Source organism: Oncorhynchus gorbuscha, linkage group LG18 (assembly GCF_021184085.1).
Source record: "Oncorhynchus gorbuscha isolate QuinsamMale2020 ecotype Even-year linkage group LG18, OgorEven_v1.0, whole genome shotgun sequence".
NCBI lineage: Eukaryota > Metazoa > Chordata > Actinopteri > Salmoniformes > Salmonidae > Oncorhynchus > Oncorhynchus gorbuscha.
In genome coordinates, this window is record NC_060190.1 from 44,140,942 (window position 1) to 44,168,637 (window position 27,696).

The following is a 27,696-nucleotide window of genomic DNA, read 5'->3' on the forward strand; positions in this document are numbered from 1 at the left end:
CACACACACACACACACACACACACACACACACACACACACACACACACACAATACGGTGCCAGGTTAATGTGCTGTAGATTTAGAAACATCAGCAAAGGGCGTATAATGGAATGTTTACATAGCTAGCAGTGAGACAGAGACAGACAGAAAGCCAGGCATAGCAGGACAGTTAGTCCCAGTGACTATAACCATTTCTATCAAGTCATGATGGAGCTCCCTACCATTACCTCAATGTCTCACTCCACCATTTCCTTTACCACAGTACTAAACCGTACGGTTCATTAGATCATGCAGCGTGCAGGTGCCCACATAGACCGAGCCTGAGAGCGAGAACAGGTCAATGAAGATGTATCAGTCGTCATGTAAAGTATTTTCTTTGTTTCTAATCTGTCTCCTCTATTCCGTCTATTTTTATTTTCTCCCTCCCTTTTCCTTTCTCTCTCTTGCCCCCCCCCCTTCCTCTTCTCTCTCTGTATCTCCCCTACTCCCTCCCTCTTTCCACTCATCTCTCTCTCTCTCTATTTCACTCTCTGCTGTCCAGATGTGGAGCAGATGGCTATTGACTGGCTGACAGGAAACTTCTACTTTGTGGATGACGTGGACGACCGGATCTTTGTGTGTGACAAGGACGGTCAGACGTGTGTCACCCTGCTGGACCAGGAGCTGTACAACCCCAAGGGCATCGCCCTGGACCCCACTATGGGGTGAGGACACACGCACAGTCACACACATTCTCACACACACACACAGGCTGCACGCACGCACGCACACGCGCACGCACACCCCCAGACTGCTTATGCGTCCGTGTTTTGTCTTTTATGTTATGTATCTTATACCAGTCCATCACCACTAGAGGTCGACCGATTATTAATTAGGACCGATTTTCAAGTTTTCTTAACAATCGGAAATCTTTCAATTTTTACACCTTTATTTAACTAGGCAAGTCAGTTAAGAACACATTCTTATTTTCAATGATGGCCTCGGAACAGTGTGTTAACTTCCTTGTTCTGGGGCAGAATGACAGATTTTTACCTTGTCAGCTCCGGGATTCAATCTTGCAACCTTACAGTTAACTAACGTTAGTACAACGCTCTAACCACCTGCCTGTCATTGCACTCCACGAGAAGCCTACCTGTTACGCGATTGCAGTAAGAAGCCAAGGTAAGTTGCTAGCTAGCATTAAACTTATCTTATGAAAGCAATCGATCAATCATAATCATTAGTTAACTACACATGGTTGATATTACTAGTTTATCTAGCGTGTCCTGCGTTGCATGTAATCGATGCAGTGCGCATTCACGGAAAAAGGACTGTCATCGCTCCAATGTGTACCTAACCACAAACATCAATGCCTTTCTTAAAATCAATACACAGAAGTATATATCTTTAAACCTGCATATTTAGCTAAAATAAATCCAGGTTAGCAGGCAATATTAACCAGGTGAAATTGTCACTTCTCTTGCATTCATTGCACGCAGAGTCAGGGTATATGAGATAATAATAAACGTTTTGTTTTCGAAATGATAGTTTCTGGATTCGACCATATTAATGACCGAAGGCTCATATTTCTGTATTGTTATAATTAATTCTATGATTTGATAGAGCAGTCTGACTGAGCGATGGTAGGCACCAGCATGTTCGTAAGCATTCATTCAAACAGCACTTTTGTGTGTTTTTCCAGCAGCTCTACGCTCTGCTTCAAGCATTGCACTGTTTATGACTTCAAGCTTATCAACTCCCAAGATTAGGCTGGTGTAACCGATGTGAAATGGCTAGCTAGTTAGCGGGGTGCGCGCTAATAGCATTTCAAACGTCACTCGCTCTGAGACTTTGAGTAGTTGTTCCCCTTGCTCTGCAATGCTAACGCTGCTTCGAGGGTGGCTGTTGTCAATGTGTTCCTGGTTCAAGGGACGGAAGCTATACTGTTACACTGGCAATACTAAAGTGCCTATAAGAACATCCAATAGTCAAAGGTATATGGAATACAAATGGTATAGAGAAAAAATAGTCTTATAAATACTATAATAACTACAACCTAAAACCTTCGAATATTGACATTTCGTGTTAAAAGGAACCATCAGCTTTCAAATGTTCTCATGTTCTGAACAAAGAACTGAAACGTTAGCTTTCTTACATGGAACATATTGCACTTTTACTTTCTTCTCCAGCACTTTGTTTTTGCATTATTTAAACCAAATTGAACACGTTCCATTATTTATTTGAGGCTAAATCAATTTTATTATGTATTTTATTAAGTTAAAATAAGTGTTAATTCAGTATTGTTATAATTGTCATTATAAAAAATAAAAAAATCATCCTTATTAATCAGTATCGGCTTTTTTTGGTCCTCCAATAATTGTTATCGGTATCGGCGTTGAAAAATTATAATCGTTCGACCTCTAATTACCACACATGAAGTTCCCTTTAAGGAAATGAAGGTCATTTGAATTGAATAGATGTACACACCTGCAAAATCATTTTACATGTACACACATTCACACTCATCTAACCCTATTCAATGCCCCCATTTGTTGGTCAAGGTTGGATGGGCATGTCTTTGCATGTACGCAGTGAGACAGCGAATGTCACACTGCAGTCTGTCCTCCCTCCTTTTTCCCATGGGAACAGGCCAATGTCCCAGAGCATGTGTGCTTTAACACACCATAACAGTCCCATGAGAGGCCCAGTATTTGGGCCACCGTGGTCTGTCGTTGTTACACAACCCAAAACAATGGGCTGGGGTTGAGGGGTGGGTGGAGGGTTGAAGGGGTTTCAGTTTTCCGAAACACTTGGAAGTGTTCCATTCCCCTCTCTGACTGGAAGTTTTGGGGGAGCAGTAATTTAGTGCAGATGTTTCATTTTTGTTGTTCAGCCCTGAGCCCCTGAGCGCTCCCAAATCCTGCCTTTTCACTGTTTTTCTATAGTCATGTTTTTATTTCAGCCCTGCTGTTTATGACGGGTCTCGGAACTCAATTCCAAAAGGGGTTGTTTTGTGTGTGTGTGTGTGTGTGCGTATCTCTGTGTGTGTGCGTATCTCTGTGTGTGTGCGTATCTCTGTGTGTGTGTGCGTATCTCTGTGTGTGTGTGCGTATCTCTGTGTGTGTGTGCGTATCTCTGTGTGTGTGTGCGTATCTCTGTGTGTGTGTGCGTATCTCTGTGTGTGTGTGCGTATCTCTGTGTGTGTGTGCGTATCTCTGTGCGTGTGTGCGTATCTCTGTGCGTGTGTGCGTATCTCTGTGCGTGTGTGCGTATCTCTGTGCGTGTGTGCGTATCTCTGTGTGTGTGTGCGTATCTCTGTGTGTGTGCGTGTGTGCGTATCTCTGTGCGTGTGTGCGTATCTCTGTGCGTGTGTGCGTATCTCTGTGCGTGTGTGCGTATCTCTGTGTGTGTGCGTGTGTGCGTATCTCTGTGTGTGTGCGTGTGTGCGTATCTCTGCGTGTGTGCGTGTGTGCGTGTGTGCGTATCTCTGCGTGTGTGCGTGTGTGCGTATCTGTGCGTGTGTGCGTATCTCTGCGTGTGTGCGTGTGTGCGTATCTCTGTGTGTGTGCGTATCTCTGTGTGTGTGCGTATCTCTGTGTGTGCGTATCTCTGTGTGTGCGTATCTCTGTGTGTGTGCGTATCTCTGTGTGTGTGCGTATCTCTGTGTGTGTGCGTATCTCTGTGTGTGTGCGTATCTCTGTGTGTGTGCGTATCTCTGTGTGTGTGCGTGTGTGCGTATCTCTGTGTGTGTGCGTGTGTGCGTATCTCTGTGTGTGTGCGTGTGTGCGTATCTCTGTGTGTGTGCGTGTGTGCGTATCTCTGTGTGTGTGCGTATCTCTGTGTGTGTGCGTGTGTGCGTATCTCTGCGTGTGTGCGTGTGTGCGTATCTCTGCGTGTGTGCGTGTGTGCGTATCTCTGCGTGTGCGTATCTCTGCGTGTGCGTATCTCTGCGTGTGCGTATCTCTGCGTGTGCGTATCTCTGCGTGTGCGTATCTCTGCGTGTGCGTATCTCTGCGTGTGCGTATCTCTGCGTGTGCGTATCTCTGCGTGTGCGTATCTCTGCGTGTGCGTATCTCTGCGTGTGCGTATCTCTGCGTGTGCGTATCTCTGCGTGTGCGTATCTCTGCGTGTGCGTATCTCTGCGTGTGCGTATCTCTGCGTGTGCGTATCTCTGCGTGTGCGTATCTCTGCGTGTGCGTATCTCTGCGTGTGCGTATCTCTGCGTGTGCGTATCTCTGCGCGTGCGTATCTCTGCGTGTGCGTGCGTATCTCTGCGTGTGCGTGCGTATCTCTGCGTGTGCGTGCGTATCTCTGCGTGTGCGTGCGTATCTCTGCGTGTGCGTGCGTATCTCTGCGTGTGCGTGCGTATCTCTGCGTGTGCGTGCGTATCTCTGTGTGTGCGTGCGTATCTCTGTGTGTGTGCGTGCGTATCTCTGTGTGTGTGCGTGCGTATCTCTGTGTGTGTGCGTGCGTATCTCTGTGTGTGTGCGTGCGTATCTCTGTGTGTGTGCGTATCTCTGTGTGTGTGCGTGCGTATCTCTGTGTGTGTGCGTGCGTATCTCTGTGTGTGTGCGTGCGTATCTCTGTGTGTGTGCGTGCGTATCTCTGTGTGTGCGTGCGTATCTCTGTGTGTGCGTGCGTATCTCTGTGTGTGTGCGTGCGTATCTCTGTGTGTGTGCGTGCGTATCTCTGTGTGTGTGCGTGCGTATCTCTGTGTGTGTGCGTGCGTATCTCTGTGTGTGTGCGTGCGTATCTCTGTGTGTGTGCGTGCGTATCTCTGTGTGTGTGCGTGCGTATCTCTGTGTGTGTGCGTGCGTATCTCTGTGTGTGTGCGTGCGTATCTCTGTGTGTGTGCGTGCGTATCTCTGTGTGTGTGCGTATCTCTGTGTGTGTGCGTATCTCTGCGTGTGCGTATCTCTGCGTGTGCGTATCTCTGCGTGTGCGTATCTCTGCGTGTGCGTATCTCTGCGTGTGCGTATCTCTGCGTGTGCGTATCTCTGCGTGTGCGTATCTCTGCGTGTGCGTATCTCTGCGTGTGCGTATCTCTGCGTGTGCGTATCTCTGCGTGTGCGTATCTCTGCGTGTGCGTATCTCTGCGTGTGCGTATCTCTGCGTGTGCGTATCTCTGCGTGTGCGTATCTCTGCGTGTGCGTATCTCTGCGTGTGCGTATCTCTGCGTGTGCGTATCTCTGCGTGTGCGTATCTCTGCGTGTGCGTATCTCTGCGTGTGCGTATCTCTGCGTGTGCGTATCTCTGCGTGTGCGTATCTCTGCGTGTGCGTATCTCTGCGTGTGCGTATCTCTGCGTGTGCGTATCTCTGCGTGTGCGTATCTCTGCGTGTGCGTGCGTGCGTATCTCTGTGTGTGCGTGCGTGCGTATCTCTGTGTGTGTGCGTGCGTATCTCTGTGTGTGTGCGTGCGTATCTCTGTGTGTGTGCGTGCGTATCTCTGTGTGTGTGCGTGCGTATCTCTGTGTGTGTGCGTGCGTATCTCTGTGTGTGTGCGTGCGTATCTCTGTGTGTGTGCGTGCGTATCTCTGTGTGTGTGCGTGCGTATCTCTGTGTGTGTGCGTGCGTATCTCTGTGTGTGTGCGTGCGTATCTCTGTGTGTGTGCGTGCGTATCTCTGTGTGTGTGCGTGCGTATCTCTGCGTGTGTGCGTGCGTATCTCTGCGTGTGTGCGTGCGTATCTCTGCGTGTGTGCGTGCGTATCTCTGTGTGTGTGCGTGCGTATCTCTGTGTGTGTGCGTGCGTATCTCTGTGTGTGTGCGTGCGTATCTCTGTGTGTGTGCGTGCGTATCTCTGTGTGTGTGCGTGCGTATCTCTGTGTGTGTGCGTATCTCTGTGTGTGTGCGTATCTCTGTGTGTGTGCGTATCTCTGTGCGTGTGCGTATCTCTGTGTGTGTGCGTATCTCTGTGTGTGTGTGTATCTCTGTGCGTATCTCTGTGTGTGTGTGTATCTCTGTGCGTATCTCTGTGTGTGTGTGTATCTCTGTGCGTATCTCTGTGTGTGTGTGTATCTCTGTGCGTATCTCTGTGTGTGTGTGTATCTCTGTGCGTATCTCTGTGTGTGTGCGTATCTCTGTGTATCTCTGTGTGTGTATGTGCGCGCATGTGCAAGTATTTGTTTTTCATTCCAACCAATTCCCAGTGCTATAATTGTCTGTGCAGTAATATACTCTGGTACATTTACTTCCCCTGCCTGATGTTGTCCAGCTGCTATAAGAGGATGAGAGTAATATTCTTGGCTGTAATTTAGAGATTATATAATATTTGTGTGTGTGTGTGTGTGTGACTGCTTTGCCTTTAAACTGTTTAACTTGGGTCAAATGTCTCTGGTAGCCTTCCACAAGCTTTAAAATAACAATCTATCAGAAATACGGTGTAGACGTTGTTGTAAATGACTATTGTAGCTGGAAACGGCAATTAAAAAAAATGGAATATCTACATAGGTGTACAGAGGCCCATTATTAGCAACCATCACTCCTGTTTTCCAATGGCACGTTGTTCGCTAATCCAAGTTTATCATTTTAAAAGGCTAATTGATCATGAGAAAACCCTTTTGCAATTATGTTAGCATAGCTGAATACTATTGTTCTCATTAAAGAAGCAATAAAACTGGCCGCCTTTGGACTAGTTGAGTATCTGGAGCATTAGCATTTGTGGGTTCGATTACAGGCTCAAAATGGCCAGAAACAAAGAACTTCTGAAACTCGTCGATCTATTTTTGTTCTGAGAAATGAAGGCCATGCGAGAAATTGGCATGAAACTGAAGATCTCGTACAACGCTGTGTACTAGTCTCAACTTAAACAGTGAAGAGGCACTCCGGGATTCTGGCCTTCTAGGCAGAGTTCCTCTGTCCAATGTCTGTGTTCTTTTGCCCATCTTAATAATTTATATTTATTGGCCAGTCTGACATATGGCTTTTACTTTGCAACTCTGCCTAGAAGGCCAGCATCCTGGAGTCGCCTCTTCGCTGTTGACAATGAGACTGGTCTTTTGTGGGTACTATTTAATGAAGCTGCCAGTTGAGGACTTGAGGCATCCGTTTCTCAAACTAGAACCTCTAATGTACTTGTCCTCTTGCTCAGTTGTACACCGGGGCCTTTCCGAGAGCATGTCCAAGACAGTTTCCTCCTGTTTAGGAACCAGTGAGAGGCACGGTAAACAAGCTTTTTAAGGAGAAAGACATAATAGAATATCAAATCTTCGAGTTAGGCCCAGGAGGTCTCCCTAGGTTGTTGTTGGACAAACTGTTTGTTATCACACTCAAATAGTCCTCCATATATAACCTAATGAAGGTAATAAGGGGTATTCAACTACAGAGCCAAGTTTCCCCTACATTTATCAATTCACCAATCAACCAATCACTGTCAAGCAGCTGTCTCTCCTCTCCCGCAGCTCTTCCCTTGGTTGTTGCTGTAAATGAAAACATCCTCATGCTCAGTTAACTTACCTGCTAAAATATGTTTGGAATAAAATAGAATCTAGAATTCTTGTCTATAATCAACTCCCTCCCCTATTCTTCTTCCACAGTAAAGTGTTCTTCACAGACTACGGGCAGATCCCCAAGGTGGAACGTTGTGACATGGATGGTCAGAACCGGACTAAGCTGGTGGACAGTAAGATTGTGTTCCCCCACGGTATCACCCTGGACCTGGTCAGCAGGCTGGTCTACTGGGCCGACGCATACCTGGACTACATAGAGGTGGTGGACTACGAAGGAAAGAACAGACACACCATCATACAGGGCCTGCTGGTGAGGACACGCACACGAGCACACACAAGGACATCGAGGGCCAGAACAGACACACGATCATTCAGGGCCTGCTTGTGAGCTCATCAACCTGAGACTTGTCTGGAAGCTAGCATACTTCAGAGTTCTGGAAGGGATCAGTTAAGTGGGTTTAACATTGTGGAATGTTGCAGATTGTTAATGTTGTGTAGAGCAGATGGACATCTTTATGTAGCGTAAGGAGCTGTGAACTTTACATTCATAGTTTTCCAAGCAGTTCAATCTTAAATGGAAATACTTGGCACTAAAACCAAGTGCCCCCCTTTTTGTGTGTAAATCTATGTAGAGATTCCCTTGTTTTTCTCTCCTGTGAGGATCCTTTCTCCCCTGCGGTTGTAGTAGTTTGTAGACCGGTGAGCTATGGCCAGAGAGCAGGGGGTGGACAGTAGCCTTTTCATTAGAGTGCTGATTAGTAGGAGGTAAGGCTGAGCTCTGGACGGTGCCGCGGCAGGCGTGGCCAAGCGCCTTTTAAACCTGTTAGCAGGGCTTTTATCGCTAGCTGTCTCTGTCTGCACAAGTAATAGCCCTCATTTACTCACTGGGCCTGGGGGCAGAGGCATGTGTACACACACACACACACACACACACACACACACACACACACACACACACACACACACACACACACACACACACACACACACACACACACACACACACAAAAGCCCCTTCATTTGTGTGTGTGTGCCAGATAGCCATCAGCAGCAGTTTAAAGTCCATGGATGGTTATTGATGGTGTGGTATGGGCTGTGTTGCAGAGAGCATCTGTTTATCCCTGCCCTGCCTCATCTTAATGGACGCTAGTTGCTCTGATCTGAAACACTGATGGGCCTCCAACGTCGTTGTGACGTTAGTGCTGTTTACTGGGACAGTACGCCTGGCTTTCTTCTCACGGATGAATGTGTGTTTGTTTAGGCGTGCTGGAGTGCATTGAATCAAATGGAGCCCTGTGTCATGCGAAGGGTGATGTTTAGAATTCTGAAGCACCTTTGCGGTTGGGTTCGGACATACTGAGTGAATGAGTGTGAAGGGGGATTGCTGTATTGATTGTAACTTTTTGGGGTTTTGCGTCACTCATTCTCTCTCCCTCCCCCTCTTTTTCTCTCCCCTCCCCTATTCTCTCTCTCCCTCCCCTATTCTCTCTCTCCCTCCCTCCCTCTCCCCTCCCTCTGTCAGATTGAGCACCTGTACGGTCTGACAGTGTTTGAGAACTACCTGTATGCCACGAACTCGGACAACGCCAACATGCAGCCTAAGACCAGTGTGATCCGAGTGAACCGCTTCAACAGCTCCGACTACCAGGTGGTGACCCGCGTCGACAAGGGAGGGGCCCTGCACGTCTACCACCAGAGACGCCAGCCCCCAGGTAACTGTTATAGGGCTCTGTATTTTATGCTGGGCATATTGTCAAATCAATTCTATATTGAACCCACAGACAGTGGTATAGTTTAAATGAATTTGAATACTAAAACAAGTCCTCTCCTCCAGTGCGTAGCCATGCATGTGAGCCAGACCAGTTTGGGAAGGCAGGAGGCTGCTCTGATATTTGTCTGCTGGGGAACAGCCATAAGACCCGCACCTGTCGCTGTCGCTCCGGCTTCAGCCTGGGGAGTGACGGGAAGTCCTGCAAGAGTAAGTACCACACAGCCAATCCCGTCTCAGGTACACCACAGCACAGCCCAATCACCTCTCAGATACTCCATAGCACAGCCTATTATCTGTTAGGCACTTTTACAACCCAAGCCAATCCACTTTAAGATGCTGAATTATATCTGCTCTGAGATAGAACAACACAGCCAACCCATTCCTACATACGATAGTCTACGGCACAGATGACGTCACAGCCGAGCCACTTTCAGCTCCTCCAATCAGCTCCTTCACAAATCTGGCTATCCATTCCTCCTCTGCGGCGGTCTCTTTGAGCAGCTAAATCTCATGTCTGAGCAGTAGAACTCGTCTGACTCCCCTGGCATTGACAGCCAACCTCCCTAATCGATGTCTGCATTACTGAAGTCCCACTGTAACTTGAAACCGGAGGCATAGATTGATTCTGTGATTGAACCTGTTCCAAGGGCAGTGAAGGTTCAGTCAGGAAAACCGCATGTCCCTGAGCTACGGTCTGGGACACCCCTAATGTGCATGTATTAACCAGGCTTTTCTCCGATTGACTACTTTGGTATGCCGCATCGTGTAAGTTGCAACCGCATCCCTGATCGATTCACTTTGCCCGCAAGGTATGTATTAATATGCTGTGAGGATATGAAAGCAAGCACATATTGATCTGTTTCTAGACTATAACCCTTTGGTGGCCTTGATAACCACACCACGGTAGATGGATTCAACAGGAGCCTCTCCTGTCCGCCATACGGAACTCCCGCTTGTAAATTTGAATGATTTGAAAATCGCTTACGATTCTCATTAGGTTGAGGGGATTATGCTGCTCTTGCGCCGTTTCTGTCTGTTTTTAAATCATGCAAATGACACTGGGCAGTGTAATTTAGTTTCAGCATTTCAATTGGGAATTATTTTCTGAGGCGCAATCGGTCACAAGATTTAAGAAAGCCGGGAATATTGGAAGGGATTGGAATCATGTGGATCTCATTAAACAACGAAGGCCTCACCAATGCTCTCCTCCTCCTGGTCCCATGTCTGTCTGTCGTAGCATTGTTGTGTGACTTGAAATCCTTTTTAGACGCTACCTCTCAGGTTGGGCAGACTTGCTAGAGAGACGCTAACTAGATATGTGTTTATAATAAGTTTACAGTCAAAAGCCCCTATTCATAAAGCATCTCAAAGTGCTGATCTAGGATCAGTTTTTGTCTTCTAGATCATAATGAATAAGATTACATGGACAGTGGGATGGCTGATCCTAGATCAACATTCTTACTCTGAGATTTATGAATACATACCCAGTAAGTCCTCTCGATCTCCCATGCTGTTTCTCAGAGCCGGAGCATGAGCTGTTTCTGGTGTACGGTAAAGGTCGTCCAGGGGTCATCAGAGGGATGGACATGAATGCTAAGGTCCCAGATGAGTACATGATCCCTATAGAGAACCTGATGAACCCCAGAGCCCTTGACTTCCACTCAGAGAGTGACTTCGTATATTTCGCCGACGCCACCAGCTACCTCATCGGCCGCCAGAAGATCGACGGTACAGAAAGGGACACCATTCTGAAGGAAGGTACGGTAATGTTGGCCATTTTCGGGAATCATTACAGTAATGGGGAGTAGTGGCCATTTTGGTTCCAAAATAATGCTAGCGCCTTGTCAGGTGCTCTTGTGAGGGTAGAGGTGGTCATTTTTAGCTCTGTTTGTCCAGTTTTGTTGTGTATACTAGGGTGACTGGCCTCTCACCACCTATTCCTCTGTGTTCCAGGGATCCATACAGTCGAGGGTATAGCGGTGGACTGGATGGCCGATAACCTGTACTGGACAGATGATGGGCCCAAGAAGACCATCAGTGTGGCCAGGCTGGAGAAGGCTTCCCAGACTCGCAAGACTCTCATCGATGGCAAGATGACCCACCCCCGCGCCATCGTAGTGGACCCCCTGCACGGGTAAGAGACAGAGAGGGGGGGGTGATGGGAGAAAGATGAAAGGAAAGATAGTGGTCTCAGATTGTTCTTTAAACTGTTGAGCTGCAACTTTAAAGTTTGTGGGTTGGATGTGTGGGAGAGGTTAGGTAAAAGTGGTTTTGTGGGAGGCGGTAGGTTTTAATTGAATTCAGTGTGTGTGTGTTGGGAGTATTTCATTCCCTCTGCTTCTTAATAGATTCTTTTGATATTCTAATGAGCCTCTCCCATGTGTGTGTGATGTGGCAGGGAGATGATTGGAAAGTTGACCCTGGGGGGTGTGGGTTAGTGTGTGTGTGTTGGTGTTAGTGTACGTGCATACAAAATGTACATGCACATGTGTGTGAGTCAGAAAAGAGCAGATGGTCATCTGTCGATAATAGCCTCCTGTCACTAAGCCCCCATTGTCCCCTCATGGTGCTTCAAAGCAATTCTGTGTGTGTGTGTGGTTTTAATATGTTTTAAAGTGTAAAACAAGGATAATTTGGACAAGTGGGGACATTTCGCCGGTACCCAAGGAAAAGGCTTTCTAGGCATAGGTGTTATGGTTACAATTAGGGTTAAAGTTAGGTTAAGGGAAAATATAATTTTGTTGGGTCCCCACAAGGATAGTAAAACAAACGTGTGTGTGTGTGATAATTAAGCGATAGGACATATACCACAATCCCCAGTGGTGCCTTATTGCTATTATAAACTGGTTACCAACATCATTAGACCAGTTAAAAAGGCTGATATATCTCAGCATCCAGGAGACAAACTACCCGGTTTATAATATGATATTTAGCAGACGCTTTTATCCAAAGCGACTTAGTCATGTGTGCATATATTTACTTATGAGTGGTCCCTGGAATCAAACCCACTACCCTGGGGTCGCAAGAGCCATGCTCCACCAACTAGGCTACAGTGTACTGGGCACCCGGGGTTCTCTCTCCAAGCGGTCTTAATCTGTGTGTGACTCTTCATATTGATGTACCCTCACCTGGCCCGCTCCCTAGAGCAATACACACACACACACACACACACACAAACGCACTTCAGATTGGCCGTGACAGAGAGATGTGCGTCCACACACTCTCCTGGAGAAGCGCTCACCTCCACTAAGAGCTGTAATCAATCAGCCAGCCAGAGAGAGCGAGAGAAATAGGGGAGAACGAGGGAGACGAGGAGAGACTGAGTGGAGGAGCGAGAGGAGAGTGAGATGGATCGAACCCGAGGTAGAAGTAGGGAGGAATAGAAAGACTGGGGGAAGGAGAGGTAAAGATGAGGTAGAGACCGGTAGAGGGGATGAGTCTCAAAAGGGGGAGAGGGGGAGGGAGAAATTGATTGAGTCAGATGGTCACTCATACTACAGTGTGATGAGGAGAGGAGAGTCTGGTGTTACATAATGAGTTGTTTAACAGCCGATATTGGACTTGGTCATAGTGGTGGCCGGCTGGCTGGATCGATAGTCCTTTGGTGTTCATCTATCAGGGGCTTTGACAGACAGCTCCAATCTGGAGAGAATGTCATTAGTCAGTATATTGACAGCCAGACTAGTGGACCCTTCACTGTGGGGGTGGACGAGGGTGGTTAGGAGACGTCCTATAGAATGCTACTCGATCAGATGTCAGCTGGGGCAGACCAAAACACACACACACAAACCCTGCTCACCCACCCCTCCTCTCTCTCTTCCAAGGTGGATGTACTGGACTGACTGGGAGGAAGATCCCAAGGAGAGTAAAAGAGGGAAGATTGAGCGGGCCTGGATGGATGGTTCTAACAGGAACGTGTTCCTGACCAGTAAGACAGTCTTGTGGCCCAATGGTCTGAGTCTAGACATCCCACAGGGCATTCTGTACTGGGTGGACGCATACTATGACCGCATCGAGATGGTCTACATTAACAACACTGAACGCAAGGTCAGTCAGACTGGTTACTAGTGCTTAACCTAACCCCAACCCTAATCCTATTATGACCACCTCAACAACACCGAACTCAAGGTCAGACATTGACAATACCTGTGTTTCAGTTGCAAAATGTTTTGCTAAGGTGTGCACTAATGAATATGACCTTGTGTTGTGCTGTTGCTATCAGACGGTATACGAGGGTCAGGAGTTGAACCACGCCTTTGGCCTGTGTCACTACAAACACTTCCTGTTCTGGAACGAGTACCGCAGCGGCAGCATCTACAAACTGGACCAGGTCACCAGGACCGTCACCCTGCTCCGCAACGAACGGCCGCCCATCTTCGAGATCCGCATGTATGACGCCCAGCAGCAGCAAGGTACAGGACACTACACTCTGTCCACCCAGACACAACCCCATCCATCTGTCTACCTAATCACTCATCACTTTTTATTATCGCTACCGTGCTCATATCAGATGACAGATCTGCAACTAGGTCTGAATTGGAACTTGAGATACAGGGCATTCGGAAAGTATTCAGACCCCTTGACTTTTTCCACGTTTTGTTACATTACAGCCTCATTCTAAAATGGATTGAATATTTATTTTTCTTATCAATCGACACACAATACCCCATAATGACAAAGTGAAGACGTTTATAGACATTTTTATAGACATAATAATAAAAAATATAACTTATTTTCATAAGTATTCAAACCCTTTGCTCTGAAGCTCGAAATTGAGCTCAGGTGCATCCTGTTTCCATTGGTCATCCTTTAGATGTTTCTACAACTTGATAGGAGTACACCTGTAGTAAATTCAATTGATTGGACATGATTTGAAAAGACACACCTGTCTATACAGTGGGGCAAAAAAGTATTTAGTCAGCCACCAATTGTGCAGATGAGAGGCCTGCAGTGCCAGACGTGTCCCCCTGCTTAAGCCACTAAGCAGCCACTACTACTATATCCAGGTCCGTCTGAAGTTTGCTAGAGAGCATTTGGATGATCCAGAAGAAGATTGGGAGAAGGTCATATGGTCAGATGAAACCAAAATATAACTTTTTGGTAAAAACTCAACTCGTCGTGTTTGGAGGACAAAGAATGCTGAGTTGCATCCAAAGAACACCATACCTACTGTGAAGCATGGGGGTGGAAACATCATGCTTTGGGGCTGTTTTTCTGCAAAGGGACCAGGACGACCGTGATCCGTGTAAAGGAAAGAATGAATGGGGCCATGTATCGTGAGATTTTGAGTGAAAACCTCCTTCCATCAGCAAGGGCATTGAAGATGAAACGTGGCTGGGTCTTTCAGCATGACAATGATCCCAAACACACCGCCCGGGCAACGAAGGAGTGGCTTCGTAAGAAGCATTTCAAGGTCCTGAAGTGGCCTAGCCAGTCTCCAGAGCTCAACCCCATAGAAAATCTTTGGAGGGAGTTGAAAGTCCATGTTGCCCAGCAACGGCCCCAAAACATCACTGCTCTAGAGGAGATCTGCATGGAGGAATGGGCCAAAATACCAGCAACAGTGTGTGAAAACCTTGTGAAGACTTACAGAAAACGTTTGACCTCTGTCATTTACAACAAAGGGTATATAACAAAGTATTGAGAAACTTTTGTTATTGACCAAATACTTATTTTCCACCATAATTTGCAAATAAATTCATTAAAATCCTACAATGTGATTTTCTGGATTTTTTTTCTTCTCATTTTGTCTGTCGTAGTTGAAGTGTACCTATGATGAAAATTACAGGCCTCATCTTTTTAAGTGGGAGAACTTGCACAATTGGTGGCTGACTAAATACTTTTTTTGCCCCACTGTATAAGATCCCACAGTTGACAGTGCATGTCAGAGCAAAAACCAAGCCACGGGGTCAAAGGAATTGTCTGTAGTGCTCTGAGACAGGATTGTGTTGAAGCACAGATCTGGGGATGGGTACCAAAATATTTATTCAGTATTGAAGGTCCCCAAGAACAGTGGCCTCCATCATTCTTAAATGGAAGAACTTTGGAACAACCAAGACTTTTCCTAGAGCTGGCCGCTCAGCCAAACTGAGCAATCGGGGGAGAAGGGCCTTCGTTAGGGAGGTGACCTGATGATCACTCTGACATCTCCTCTGTGGAGATGGTTGTCCTTCTGGAAGGTTCTCCCATCTCTGTAGCCAAGTGTCACGTGTGGAAGAAACCTGGCTCCAACCCTACGGTGAAGCATGGTGGTGGCAGCATCATGTTGTAGGGATGTTTTTCAGTGGCAGGGACTGGGAGACGAACATTGCAAAGTACAGAGAGATCCTTGATGAAAACCTGTTCCAGACCGCTAAGGACCTCAGACTGGGGTGACGGTTCACCTTCCAACAGGACAACGACCCTAAGGACACAGCCGAGCTTCGGGACAATTCTCTGAATGTCCTCGAGTGGCCCTGCCAAATCCTGGACGTGAACCCGATTGAGCATCTCAGGAGAAACCTGAAAATAGCAGTGCGGCGACTCTCCCCATCCAACCTGACGGAGCGTGAGAGGATCTGAAGAATGGGAGAAACTCCCCAAATACAGTTGTGCCAAGGTTGTAGCATCATACCAAGAAGACTTGAGGCTGTAATCGCTGCCGAAGGTGCTTCAACAAGTACTGAGTACTTTTAATATTCTATAAAAAAAGTGTCTAAAAACCTGTTTTTGGTTTGTCATTATGGGGTATTGTGTGTAGACTGATGGGGAGAAAACGATTTAAGCAATGCGGAAAAAGTCAAGGGGTCTGAATACTTTCCGAATGCACTGTATCTCTGATACACATACATTGCATGCACAAACCCTTATATTCAGACACTAGTCTGTGTGTTTATAACCCCCCCGCCCATCTCTCTCTCTCTGTGCAGGTTCTAATGCATGTCGTGTGAATAACGGTGGCTGCAGTAGTCTGTGTCTGGCCATCCCTGATGGGAGACAGTGTGCCTGTGCAGAGGACCAGCTACTAGATGACAAAGATAACACCAGCTGTAAAGGTGAGAGGTCCGGGAGCAAGGGCCACCTATAGGAGACCAGGAGTTTACACTCAATTCAAAATTCCCACTGTGTGTGTGTGTGTGTGTGTGTGTGTGAACTCGTATGGAAGGGAATTTTATCACATGCTACCGACATCAGGGTTTATAGAGATTAGCCTAGAATAAAACTCTATTTCAAAGTTGAACTGTCAGTGTATGTGTCTGTGAGAGGGGAAGAAAGAACAAATGTGTAAAGAATGCAAATAGAAATCCCTCTCACGCATGGAGCAGTCAGCACAGATTTTAAGGGTGTGGAGAGGGGGGTGGATTAGGGTCTGACAGTAGGCTTGACACACACACACACACACACACACACACACACACACACACACACACACACACACACACATGTTTACTCACTGCTTTGACAGGGTTTGTATTTGTTGTTGGTTGCTGATGTGATTGGTGTTGGTTGCAGTGTATTAGCTAGTATCTCACTGTCCCTCTCCACTGATTAAACTTTTTCGGTGAAATGTGTTATTTAAACTTTCAACTTCTCTCTTTCCATGTCTATCTCTTCCTCTGTCCCTCTCTCCCCCCCTCTCCCTCCAGTCAACCCCACCTACATCCCTCCTCCTCAGTGTCAGCCAGGGGAGTTTGCCTGTAAGAACAACCGCTGTATCCAGGAGCGATGGAAGTGTGACGGTGACAATGACTGTCTGGACAACAGCGACGAGGCCCCCGAGCTCTGCCGTGAGTGTGCATACGGACACACACACATACACTGATTTTAGATCCGCTACCTTTCCTTTGGTCTCTGTGCAGCTGGAGACAGATGGCCTTTCAGTATTTCATTTTGACAGTCTTTTGATGCCAGACTGAATTGAGAAACGACAGACTTTGTGTGTTTATGTGGAGTTTGTATTTGCACATGCCTGCGGGAGAGTGTGTGTGTGTGCGTGTGTGTGAAGGAATGTGGGAATGTTGGTGGGTCTGGAAAAGCTCTCTCTGTCTGTCTGTGGTCAGAGTGCAGACAGGCTCCAGTAGCCTAGCCAGAGAGTCTGTGTCTGTCTGTGCTCTCTTACACTCTGTACCCCTGCTATCCCCCTTCTAACCTTCTTCAATCCCTCCCTCCCTCCCTCCCTCTCCTCCAGACCAGCACACCTGTCCGACCGACAGGTTTAAGTGTCAGAACAACCGCTGTATCCCTCTGCGCTGGCTGTGTGACGGAGACAACGACTGTGGCAATGACGAGGATGAGTCTAACACCACCTGCTCTGGTAGGACACACACACACACACACACACACACACACACACACACACACACACACACACACACACACACACACACACACACACACACACACACACGAGTAACACACATATTCTGTACACATTATTTTCTCTCTTTCTAGCTCTTCATTTTTCTGTTTTGCTGTCTCTTTCCTTTCTCTCTTTCTCTGTCGTACACATCGTTCAGACAATGGTTGTTTAGGGCTGACCTTTCCCTCAGCTTAGCCCAGTGTACATGGACTGAATCCACACAATGCTCTGGAGATCCTCAAAATGTCATTTGTCATTTCCCATGAATCCAACTCCTGTTGTAACATTTCAAAGGGCAATCTAATAACATCCTATTGGAGTCGTTCTCCTAAGGATAACTGTTTATTAATCTCAATGCCCCCCCACACTCCTACCATTTCAGCACGCACCTGCCCTCCCAACCAGTACTCGTGTGCCAGCGGTCGCTGTATCCCCATCTCCTGGACATGTGACCTGGACGATGACTGTGGGGACCGCTCTGACGAGCCTGCGTCATGTGGTAGTTCACCTGCCTCAACTTTGACCCTTGACCCTTATCTTTCTCTTATGCTATAACACACAGAAAATAAATCTTCCTCAGAAAAGACTAAACACAATACCCATATCACTGAAACCCAGGCTCGTAGTGCGGCCCGGAACTATCATGGTCATAGCTAGTAAAGTCGTAAGTTACTGTTACTGTTTTTTCTTATGACACGAAGCACTCGGTCTTCCATTTGCTCTCTCTCATTCTCTCTCTCCATCCAGCCTACCCCACCTGTTTCCCTCTCACCCAGTTCACCTGCAATAACGGACGCTGCATCAACATCAACTGGCGCTGTGACAATGGTGAGTCTCTCCTTCGTCTTCCTCGTTCTCCTACTGCGTGTGCATCTCTAGTCATCACCAGCTTTATCACTGACTCGTTGCTACGCATGTCATTTGATGTCCACATGTCTGTCTGACTACAGCTTTCCTCTCTATTTGGCAAGGGTGTTTGTGTGTTTGTTCTCTCATTGTCATTGGCTCGTTGTGTTGTTGTTGTTGTTGTTGTTCAATGTGTGTTGTTGTCGTGCCGTCCGCCCACTCCGCTGTCTCCGTTGATTTCTTTGTTTCAGAAAAGGATTGTGGGGACGGCTCTGATGAGTTGAATTGTCCGAACCCGACCGGTTAGTGCATAGATCAACATGCACCAAAGCCAGCGCTCGCTAGGGGGGCCCCAGAGGGGAGGGAGAGGGAGGGGCAGACCTGCTACTGTAGGGGGAACCAGGGATGCTTTCCTTACTAACGGCAGCTTGACCCTTTTAACAGTAGTTCATTATTCATCTCAATAGACCGATAATGGAGGCTCTTACTGCTTCTACTCACTCACTCAATGCAGGAGGAAGAGCTCTCCATTGTAATCGTAATGAATGGACAAGAATCAAAGCTGGAGAACATCTGTTGTTCGGGGTGGTGGGTCATCATTATTAAACAACAAGGTCCAATTGGCCTCAACCCTATCGGCAATAGTGAGCTTACTTTTTTATATTGATCTGCCAGTGGACACCATTAGGGTTTAGTTACCAGACAAACCTCCCTGTTAGAAGTGCTTAGATGAGGTCTGTGGGGAAGCATCTCCTCTGCTGCCAAGCTCAATGTATCAGTGCTGGGTACATTCACTCGTGGTGCATGGTTTGATCTATGCAGTTTCTGTGATTATTTTCCTCTATCTCTTCTCCTTTTTTTCCTCACGTTGAAATTCATTTGTAAATGTAAAGTTAAGTGTTTTTGTGTGCGAGTCTGCATTTTATGGAATGGAAATTGCATTATGAACAATAGTTGTGTAAAGGCTGTTTACATTATGATTAAAACCTATTGTCTGAGTGACGAGAGAACTGACATTGACAGTGTTCTTCATAACTAATGTAAATGACCAGGTACATAAACAATAACCTGGGAGATGTAGTTTTTGTCTTTCACTCTAGTCTGCCTATGTTGTGTGTATGAGCGGTGCGAGGTAGAGGTTTGACTGCGTTTGCCTTGCAGATAATGATTGTGGGGACAACAGTGACGAGGCGGGCTGCAGCCATTCCTGCTCCAGCGCCCAGTTCAAGTGTAACAGCGGCCGCTGCATCCCGGACTACTGGACCTGCGACGGGGACAACGACTGTGGAGACTACAGCGACGAGACTCACGCCAACTGCACCAATCAGGGTGAGTGTCGGCACTGTAGCCCACCAATCGCTGTCTGTGAGAGCGTAAAACCCACCAATCTTCGTATGAACTCCGTAACTCACCAATCATTGTGAGTGTTGCTTCCATGTCGGCTCCGTAACCAACCAATTGCTGTCTGGGTGTGTCAACTACTGTATGTAACGCACCAATCAGGTGCCACATATATTACTGTATGTGCTATAGACCAGCCAAATGAAAAAGGGTTCATCTACAACAGGCTTCTAGGTGGCTGTTGACTGTGTGAAACATCACTACATCATGTCCCTAGTTGTGCAACAGACATGCAATTATGTCATAAACACTACTCCATCTCTCCCTCTAGCTTATAAACCTGCTAGTATCTCCTTCGAACATACAATTAAGAATTGTGGGAAACAAAGTCACTATTTATACTGTAAACACTGCATCCAATTATGTCCTGTGTTGTTTAGTTTGTCGAGAATTGTAGAAAGCCTCACCTGAAAGGAAACGGTCCTGCGGTCGACTCCAAAGCACTTTATTACATTTGTTGCGTAGGATCTGAACCAAAAGAAACACAGTCTTAGACGAGAAACAGACAAGTTAAATATGAAATACTATCAGGGGAATTTTGAATGAACTTATATTTATCTGTGGCCTGTAACCCCCCCCCCCGTGGTGCTGGCTAATGGGCTGGCCTGGTTTTGGCTCCCCTCGCAAGGCCCAGGGGGAAGCAGAATCCTGAGGTTTTAATGGAGGGCAGGCAGGATGCTTCAGGATCTTTTACACACATACACACACGCTCACACAAACACCTGCACAATGAAACCTGACACACATACTTACACAGATTTAGTCTCATGGTCTTCCACACTTGCACAGCCATTTTGGAGCACACTATTTCCATTTATCCAAAAGAAACCTACAGTCCTTTTTTTCACTTGGACGTGACACATAACTCTTGTGACAGCCGTTGACCGTTGACGTCCGAGTCTTTCAATTCAACCCGTAATCACCGATGCCAATGATGGCTCTATTGGTAATCCACTGGAGCATGGCCTCTGCGTGAAAGCTGTACCCTTCAGTGCGCTGCATCACCCTGGCATTGTGGCACTGCCAACCCTTGACTCGTGGGCGTCTTTGGGTCATTGGTTTCCATTCATTTAGCCGTGACGGGTCGTTAGTGAATGTCAGCATTTTGTTAATGATGTGATTTGATGCATTGTGTGTATGAATGAATCACGTCATCTTTTGTCTGATGGCATTGTCAAGCTTCTGCCCACTGTGAGGTCCACACACATGCCAACACCGTAGCCAAATTTTGCCATCTGTGTCTTTGTCTGTGCCAAATGCCTGTTGGTTTTGCCAGTCCCTTTTTATTACCCATTGAGTGAATAGTCGGTGAATAGTGTCCATCATTGATGCGTGATGTTCTGGTCAAACTCATCCCCTGGGATAGAGAGTGTCCTTGTATCCCATTGGAGCCCCACAGTGGGAGAAACGGGTAGTGAATGACTCGATATCTGTCCTAATGTGGTTGCATTAGCATTTTCTCAAAATCACCAGCATTGGCATTTACTCAGTGACAAATTATGAACACAGATGAAAAGTCATTGCTTATTTTATTTATTCTACCTTTACAGCTAGTGAATGACTCGACATCCAGGCAAGTCAGTTAATTCTTATTTTCAATGACGGCCTGGGAACAGTGGGTTAAACTGCCTGTTCAGGGGCGGAACGACAGATTTGTTGTACCTTGTCAGCTCGGGGATTCGAACTTGCGACCTTTCGGTTACTAGTCTAACGCTCTAACCACCAGGCTACCCTGCCGCCCTTATAACAAGGGCCCAGAGTTTTACCTGGTTCTGTAAAAACTCAAAGGCCCAAATATCTCTGTTTTTAATGCATTTCCATTTCTGTAATTGTTTGAGTGTTGTGGTAGTGATATAATACTCCTCGTTTCTCTCTCTTCCATCACTCTCCCTCCCCAGCCACGCGCCCCCCTGGCGGATGTCACACGGATGAGTTCCAGTGTCGTATGGACGGTCTGTGCATCCCTATGCGCTGGCGCTGCGACGGGGACACAGACTGCATGGACCTGAGCGATGAGAAGAACTGCGAAGGCGTCACACACATGTGTGACCCCGCCGTCAAGTTTGGTTGTAGAGACTCTGGTACGGAGACTGGGGGGATGGAGATGGTTGTGACACAGCAATAAGGAAGAAATTATGGGAGTTTAAATGAAATGGGGGGGGGGAGTGGAAGATTTGCCTGTTGAAAAACCTAAATGTAACAGTATTGAAATGGGTAGCTCAGAGTTATCTGGGGGAGATGGACTGCATTTGGTTGTAGCTGTATCTGCCTGTAATGTCTGACCTTTGCCCTCTGACCTAGCCCGCTGTATCAGTAAGGCCTGGGTGTGTGACGGGGACAGTGACTGTGAGGACAACTCAGACGAGGACAACTGTGAGGCGTTGGTGTGTAAGCTCTCCCACCATGTGTGTGCCAACGACTCCACCATCTGTCTGCCCGCTGAGAAGCTGTGTGACGGCACAGACGACTGCCCCGACGGCTCTGATGAGAAACTCTGTGGTAAGACCTGCTGCTACCAAAGACTGCATTACCCAGCACCGGGCGGTAGGACAGGGATCCCACCGCTGACACCAACGTGCCAGAGTAAAACCGGGAATATTGCAAGTTGAGCTGTCGTGACTGTTTATGATGCCTGTTATGCCATTGTTGTGTATTCCGCATGAGGGAGAGCTCTAGAAGAGTGTCGGCCCATTGTTTTTGTTCAGTGTCACCTCCTCCCGTAACACCCATCCCTCCCTTTCCCTGCAGACCTGTGCTCGCTGGATAACGGCGACTGCAGCCATAACTGTACAGTAGCCCCCGGGGAGGGCGTGGTGTGTTCCTGCCCCCTGGGCATGGAGCTGGACTCCAACAACAAGACCTGTCAGATCCAGAGTTTCTGCGCCAAACACCTCAAGTGTAGCCAGCGCTGTGAGCAGGACAAGTTCAGTGTCAAGTGTTCCTGCTACGAGGGTTGGGAGCTGGAGCCTGACCAGGAGAACTGCAAGAGCACTGGTGAGGAGGGTGGGGTTGGAGGAGATGTAGAGGGTGATGGGAGGCTTGGAGAGAAAGATGGAATGGAAGAGCAGGGGAGGTTAAAGGGTGGGAAACTGGGAAGGAGAGAAGAAGAGGGGGATATGGTGGTTTGGAGTGAAATGGAAGAGAACGGAGAGATTCTAAGGATTATGAGAATGAAAGACACTGGCACAGAGGGTGATGTGTGTCAACATGATGGATGTGGGGAGAGTCAAAGTGAGAGAGGGGATTGGGGTTTAGGCTCCGCAAGGGAAGGAAAAGGAAACTATAGTACATTTCCAGGAAGTATTGTGGTTTTTGTTCAGGCGATAGAGAAAGCAAATGAGGTGATTGAGTAGAAGAGGAAGGATGAGGCGTATTGGCAGGAAGCTGGGTGGTTTCAGTGGTTCCACCAAACTCTGACTGGGAGCTGATACCACCGCTCTGGACAATAAACAGAGGGTGGGAGAGGAGAGGAGGCAGGAGGCTGGAGGCTGGAGGCAGGAAGCTGGGTGGTTTCAGTGGTTCCACCAAACTCTGACTGGGAGCTGATACCACCGCTCTGGACAATAAACAGAGGGTGGGAGAGGAGAGGCGAGGAGGCAGGAGGCTGGAGGCGGTGTTCACATGAGGATGAGAAGAGAGCCGGAGGGGAGGCAAGGGATTGAAGAACAGAAGGAGGAGAGGGAGAGCAGAATATCGAAACGGGGACATGAGAATAGTTGGGGGGGCTTCTAGCTGTGAGAGTTGGATAGAGAGAAGGGGATAAGGAGATGAGTAGAGTAGAAGACTAACAACTAAGAAGAGGAGGTAGATTGAGGAAAGTTGGAACTTGTACAGGGGAAAAGGAGGAGGGATAAATATAGCAAGAATAAGAGGAAGGGATCGGGAAAATTCAATCAATGTAATGGAGGAAGAACGCTGTTACCCACATACATACTCAAGGCTCTAACCTCAAAGAAACTAGCCACTGACTCAAATAAAGCTGCATATAAGTCAGCCCTGCACCCACAGTGACAGTCTGAGTTACACACACACACACACACACACACACACACACACACACACACACACACACACACACACACACACACACACACACACACACACACACACACACACACATTTATCACACGGTCTGTCGTCCGGAGATAACTCTCCTCCATTTAATACATACAGGCTTTTAATTACCAGGGATTAGACAGGGTTCCTAACTACGTTCCTCTTTCATTTAGCCACATAGCACTGTGTGTGCGTCACACTACCATGGTTGTATTCAGGTTCCTGACAGCCAACGACTAATGGGTAGCCACAGTATTGTTTAGTTACTGGATTTTAGTCATGACCAGGCAAACTGAAATAATGGAAGGCATTTACTGTTAAAGCTGTTAATTTCTACTTTGAATAAGTTGAAACCAGGACCCAACACCCTTATAATCAAGTCTTGGGAGGAAACATTCCTCGATTTACAGCTTGTTCTTAAACATTACCCAAGATGCACTGGGTGCAAAATAGATGCAGGGATCCCACCGCTGCCACCAACAGGCACCAGTACATCACAATGATTATGTAATCTCCTGTCTTCACCTCAGATCCCTTCAAGCCCTTCATCATCTTCTCCAACCGCCATGAGATCCGACGTATCGACCTGAACAAGGGAGAGTTCAGCGTGCTGGTGCCTGGCCTGAGGAACACCATCGCCCTGGACTTCCACCTCGCCGAGAATGCTCTCTACTGGACCGACGTGGTGGAGGACAAGATCTACCGCGGCAAACTGTCAGAGAACGGAGGTGAGTGTCTTTTTTTACTACACACGCATAATGTATACAGACTCTGTCCTCATTCAGGTCCACTATCACATTCATGCACACTCACTATAGTGAAAGGTACGGTTTGGATTTCTCCACTCTTTACCTCCTAGTTTGTGTATAGTCATTGAGACCCAACAGCACACTTCTTTTGTCTTTAGTGGAGTACCCCAACTTCCATGAGTTCCCAATTGCCTTCACAGTGGGGAATTCTGGGAATAGTAGTTTTGTACTGTGCTGTGCAGGCCTATAGCTGCTGAGGGAAACAGCTGGTAAATAACAAAGCAGATGGTCCAGCTCCACGCCGAAAGACAAAACAAATCAATCAAACCCACACTGTCACCTTCCAAATAGGCAAAGCCAATCAATCAAAACTAAACCGCTACCTTCAAAAATGCAAAAACCAATCAATCAAAGACAATCTATAGAGCAGAAGAGGCCCATTCATTACAGTGGGAAGCATAATGAGCATGTGTGTGTGTGTGTGTGTCTACTCCAGTCAGGATAATGACTAATAATTAGGCCGTTCTCTCTGATTAGGGACCTGTAATGGGAAAATGAATGGGTGAGAGAGGGGGATGAAAAGAATGGTTTCTTCTCCTCGCTTCTTTTATTTTCACTGGCGCCTCACGTCATGTTGTTTGCTTAGGCTCGAACAGGAGTAGAATGTATCCTGTCAGTCGTAGGGAGAGTCGCGGCTGTGTAGGTGGCATTATTAGATACGCTGGGGCCGCATTGGCATTAGAAACTGTCGCTGTGTGATTGATGTTCATGGTACTGGTACGACACTTTGACAACTTTTTAATGACAAAAATTGAATAGGCCTCCAGAAAAGGGTAAACGATCACAGCAAAGCTTCACAATCTAATGAACCACAACCTCTCCCTCCCTCCCTGCTCCAGCTCTGACTAGTTTTGACGTGGTGATCCAGTATGGCCTGGCCACTCCAGAGGGTCTGGCGGTGGACTGGATAGCAGGGAACATCTACTGGGTGGAGAGTAACCTGGACCAGATAGAAGTGGCCAAGCTGGACGGAACCATGAGGACCACTCTGCTGGCTGGGGAGGTGGAGCACCCCCGGGCCATCGCCCTGGACCCCCGCTACGGGTGAGAACCAGCACACTGCTGGGAATGGGTTAGCCTGGTCCCAGATCTGTTGGTGCTGTAATTGCTAACTCCTATGTTGACAATGACCATAGGAGTTGGAAAGGCAGCACAAACCCATCTGGGACCAGGCTAGGAATGAGTGTACACACTGCTTAAAACTGAGTCTTGATTTCAGTCATTGGTTTTTGTTTTATTGGGTTTACTGGACCACATAGTTGAATTTGAAGTCCCCCCCCTATTTCTGTAGGATTCTGTTTTGGACGGACTGGGATGCTAGTATGCCAAGGATCGAGGCAGCATCCATGAGTGGTGAGGGAAGGAGGACCATCCATAAGGAGACAGGAAATGGGGGCTGGCCCAACGGACTCACTGTAGACTACCTGGAGCTACGCATCCTGTGGATCGATGCCAGGTCAGAGAGAGGACATACTGTGTATATACACACACGCATATAAAGGCTGTCATAAGTCACTGTATTGTGTTGTCTTCCATCCATGCTCCAGGTCTGATGCTATTTACTCAGCCAAATACGATGGTTCCGGCCTGATCGAGGTGCTGAGGGGACACGAATACCTGTCGCACCCATTCGCAGTCACTATGTACGGAGGAGAGGTTTACTGGACGGACTGGAGGACCAACACGCTGGCCAAGGCTAATAAGTGGACCGGTAACAACGTAACCGTGGTCCAGAGAACCAACACACAACCTTTTGACCTGCAGGTCTACCATCCTTCCAGACAGCCCCAAGGTAAGACACACACACACACACACACACACACACACACACACACACACACACACACACACACACACACCTGCTAACAAACTTTGTGTTTAAAAGAGGTTAGCTACTTTTAATTGACTGTGTCCCGAGTCAGTGGCCACTTTGATTGACAGCTTCTCTAAGTCCATGTGTCATTCAGGAGGGTAGTGGCATCTGGCCTCCCCTGTCACAACCACTCACCTCAAAATGGCCATGCTCAGAAAACCATCCATTTATGGATGAGACAGATAGGCCTGCTGCCTGAGTGGTAAGAGCTGTTTTATATGCACATACTGGATGATTGTAATTGATATTTTCCTCCCTCCTTCCCTTTCCTTCTCTCGTCCCCTCGCTTATCCTTTCCTCACATTTTCCTTCTCTCTTTCTCCTCGTCTCTCGCATTCCATTTTGCCCTCTTATCGCTTCTCTACCAATTCCTTTCCCCCCTCTCATTCGCTCTCCCTCCCCTTCTCTTCTCATGTCTTTCTCTACCACCCTCCATTTTCCTTGTGCTTACGCTCTACCTATTTCTCTCTTTACCACTGTCTCTATCCCCGCTCTCTCGCTCTTTTTCTCCACAGCTCCTAATCCGTGTGCAGCTAACAATGGCACAGGTCCCTGTTCTCACCTGTGTCTCATCAACTACAACCAGACCTTCTCCTGTGCCTGCCCTCATCTCATGAAGCTGGGAGCCGACAAACACGCTTGCTATGGTAAACACACCTTAAAACACACACACATACAATCAATCAAACACCTGGAACAGGTGGACAAACAAAACCGCTGCTCCTACACACACACACACGTCTCCCCCCCCCACTCTTCCTCCTCCCCTGAGCTGGCAGATTGTCTCCTTCTCTGTGCTTGGCTTGGCAGAGAGGTGGAGTTGCTGAGAATGACACAGTGGGATTCATGGTGTGTGTGTGATGATTCAGAGACAGGTCTCTTCTCCAGTACCCACGTACAGAGGTTTATTCTAACCACAGGGGGTCTAGAGGGAACAAACATCCCTCATGAGTGGGATTGGCTTTGTGATTGGCTTTGTGTCACAGTCCACAAACAGTCAGGATTATCTCCTGGATTCTGTCACTTGTGACGCCAAGCGAGTTTGAGGGGTTTAGGCCTTGTCTCTAAAGTGAAAGGGTGTGTGTGCGCGCGTCTGTGAATGCGTGTGTTTCGTATTCAAGGGAGCAGTTTCTATTATCTGTGGCGTAAAGGAATGGAGAGGCCCACTGTTTAA

General features: G+C 47.4%; 1 protein-coding gene across 4 annotated transcripts in view; it reads left to right on the forward strand.

The window, feature by feature from the left end:
- LOC124003439 (low-density lipoprotein receptor-related protein 1-like) overlaps nt 1-27,696 on the forward strand; it is a 182,549-nt gene that overhangs the window by 97,655 nt on the left and 57,198 nt on the right. For all 4 annotated transcript variants that reach the window (XM_046311699.1, XM_046311701.1, XM_046311700.1 and 1 more), the window contains exons 7-28: nt 544-706; nt 7,516-7,738; nt 8,951-9,140; nt 9,263-9,406; nt 10,721-10,957; nt 11,153-11,333; nt 13,024-13,246; nt 13,422-13,611; nt 16,108-16,233; nt 16,825-16,965; nt 17,367-17,492; nt 17,920-18,036; nt 18,285-18,365; nt 19,545-19,712; nt 21,683-21,865; nt 22,086-22,283; nt 22,533-22,778; nt 24,371-24,568; nt 25,489-25,693; nt 25,941-26,105; nt 26,197-26,441; nt 27,038-27,169. In XM_046311699.1, coding sequence (XP_046167655.1) covers nt 544-706; nt 7,516-7,738; nt 8,951-9,140; nt 9,263-9,406; nt 10,721-10,957; nt 11,153-11,333; nt 13,024-13,246; nt 13,422-13,611; nt 16,108-16,233; nt 16,825-16,965; nt 17,367-17,492; nt 17,920-18,036; nt 18,285-18,365; nt 19,545-19,712; nt 21,683-21,865; nt 22,086-22,283; nt 22,533-22,778; nt 24,371-24,568; nt 25,489-25,693; nt 25,941-26,105; nt 26,197-26,441; nt 27,038-27,169 — 3,882 coding nt within the window. The remainder of the gene's footprint in view (nt 1-543; nt 707-7,515; nt 7,739-8,950; nt 9,141-9,262; nt 9,407-10,720; nt 10,958-11,152; nt 11,334-13,023; nt 13,247-13,421; nt 13,612-16,107; nt 16,234-16,824; nt 16,966-17,366; nt 17,493-17,919; nt 18,037-18,284; nt 18,366-19,544; nt 19,713-21,682; nt 21,866-22,085; nt 22,284-22,532; nt 22,779-24,370; nt 24,569-25,488; nt 25,694-25,940; nt 26,106-26,196; nt 26,442-27,037; nt 27,170-27,696) is intronic.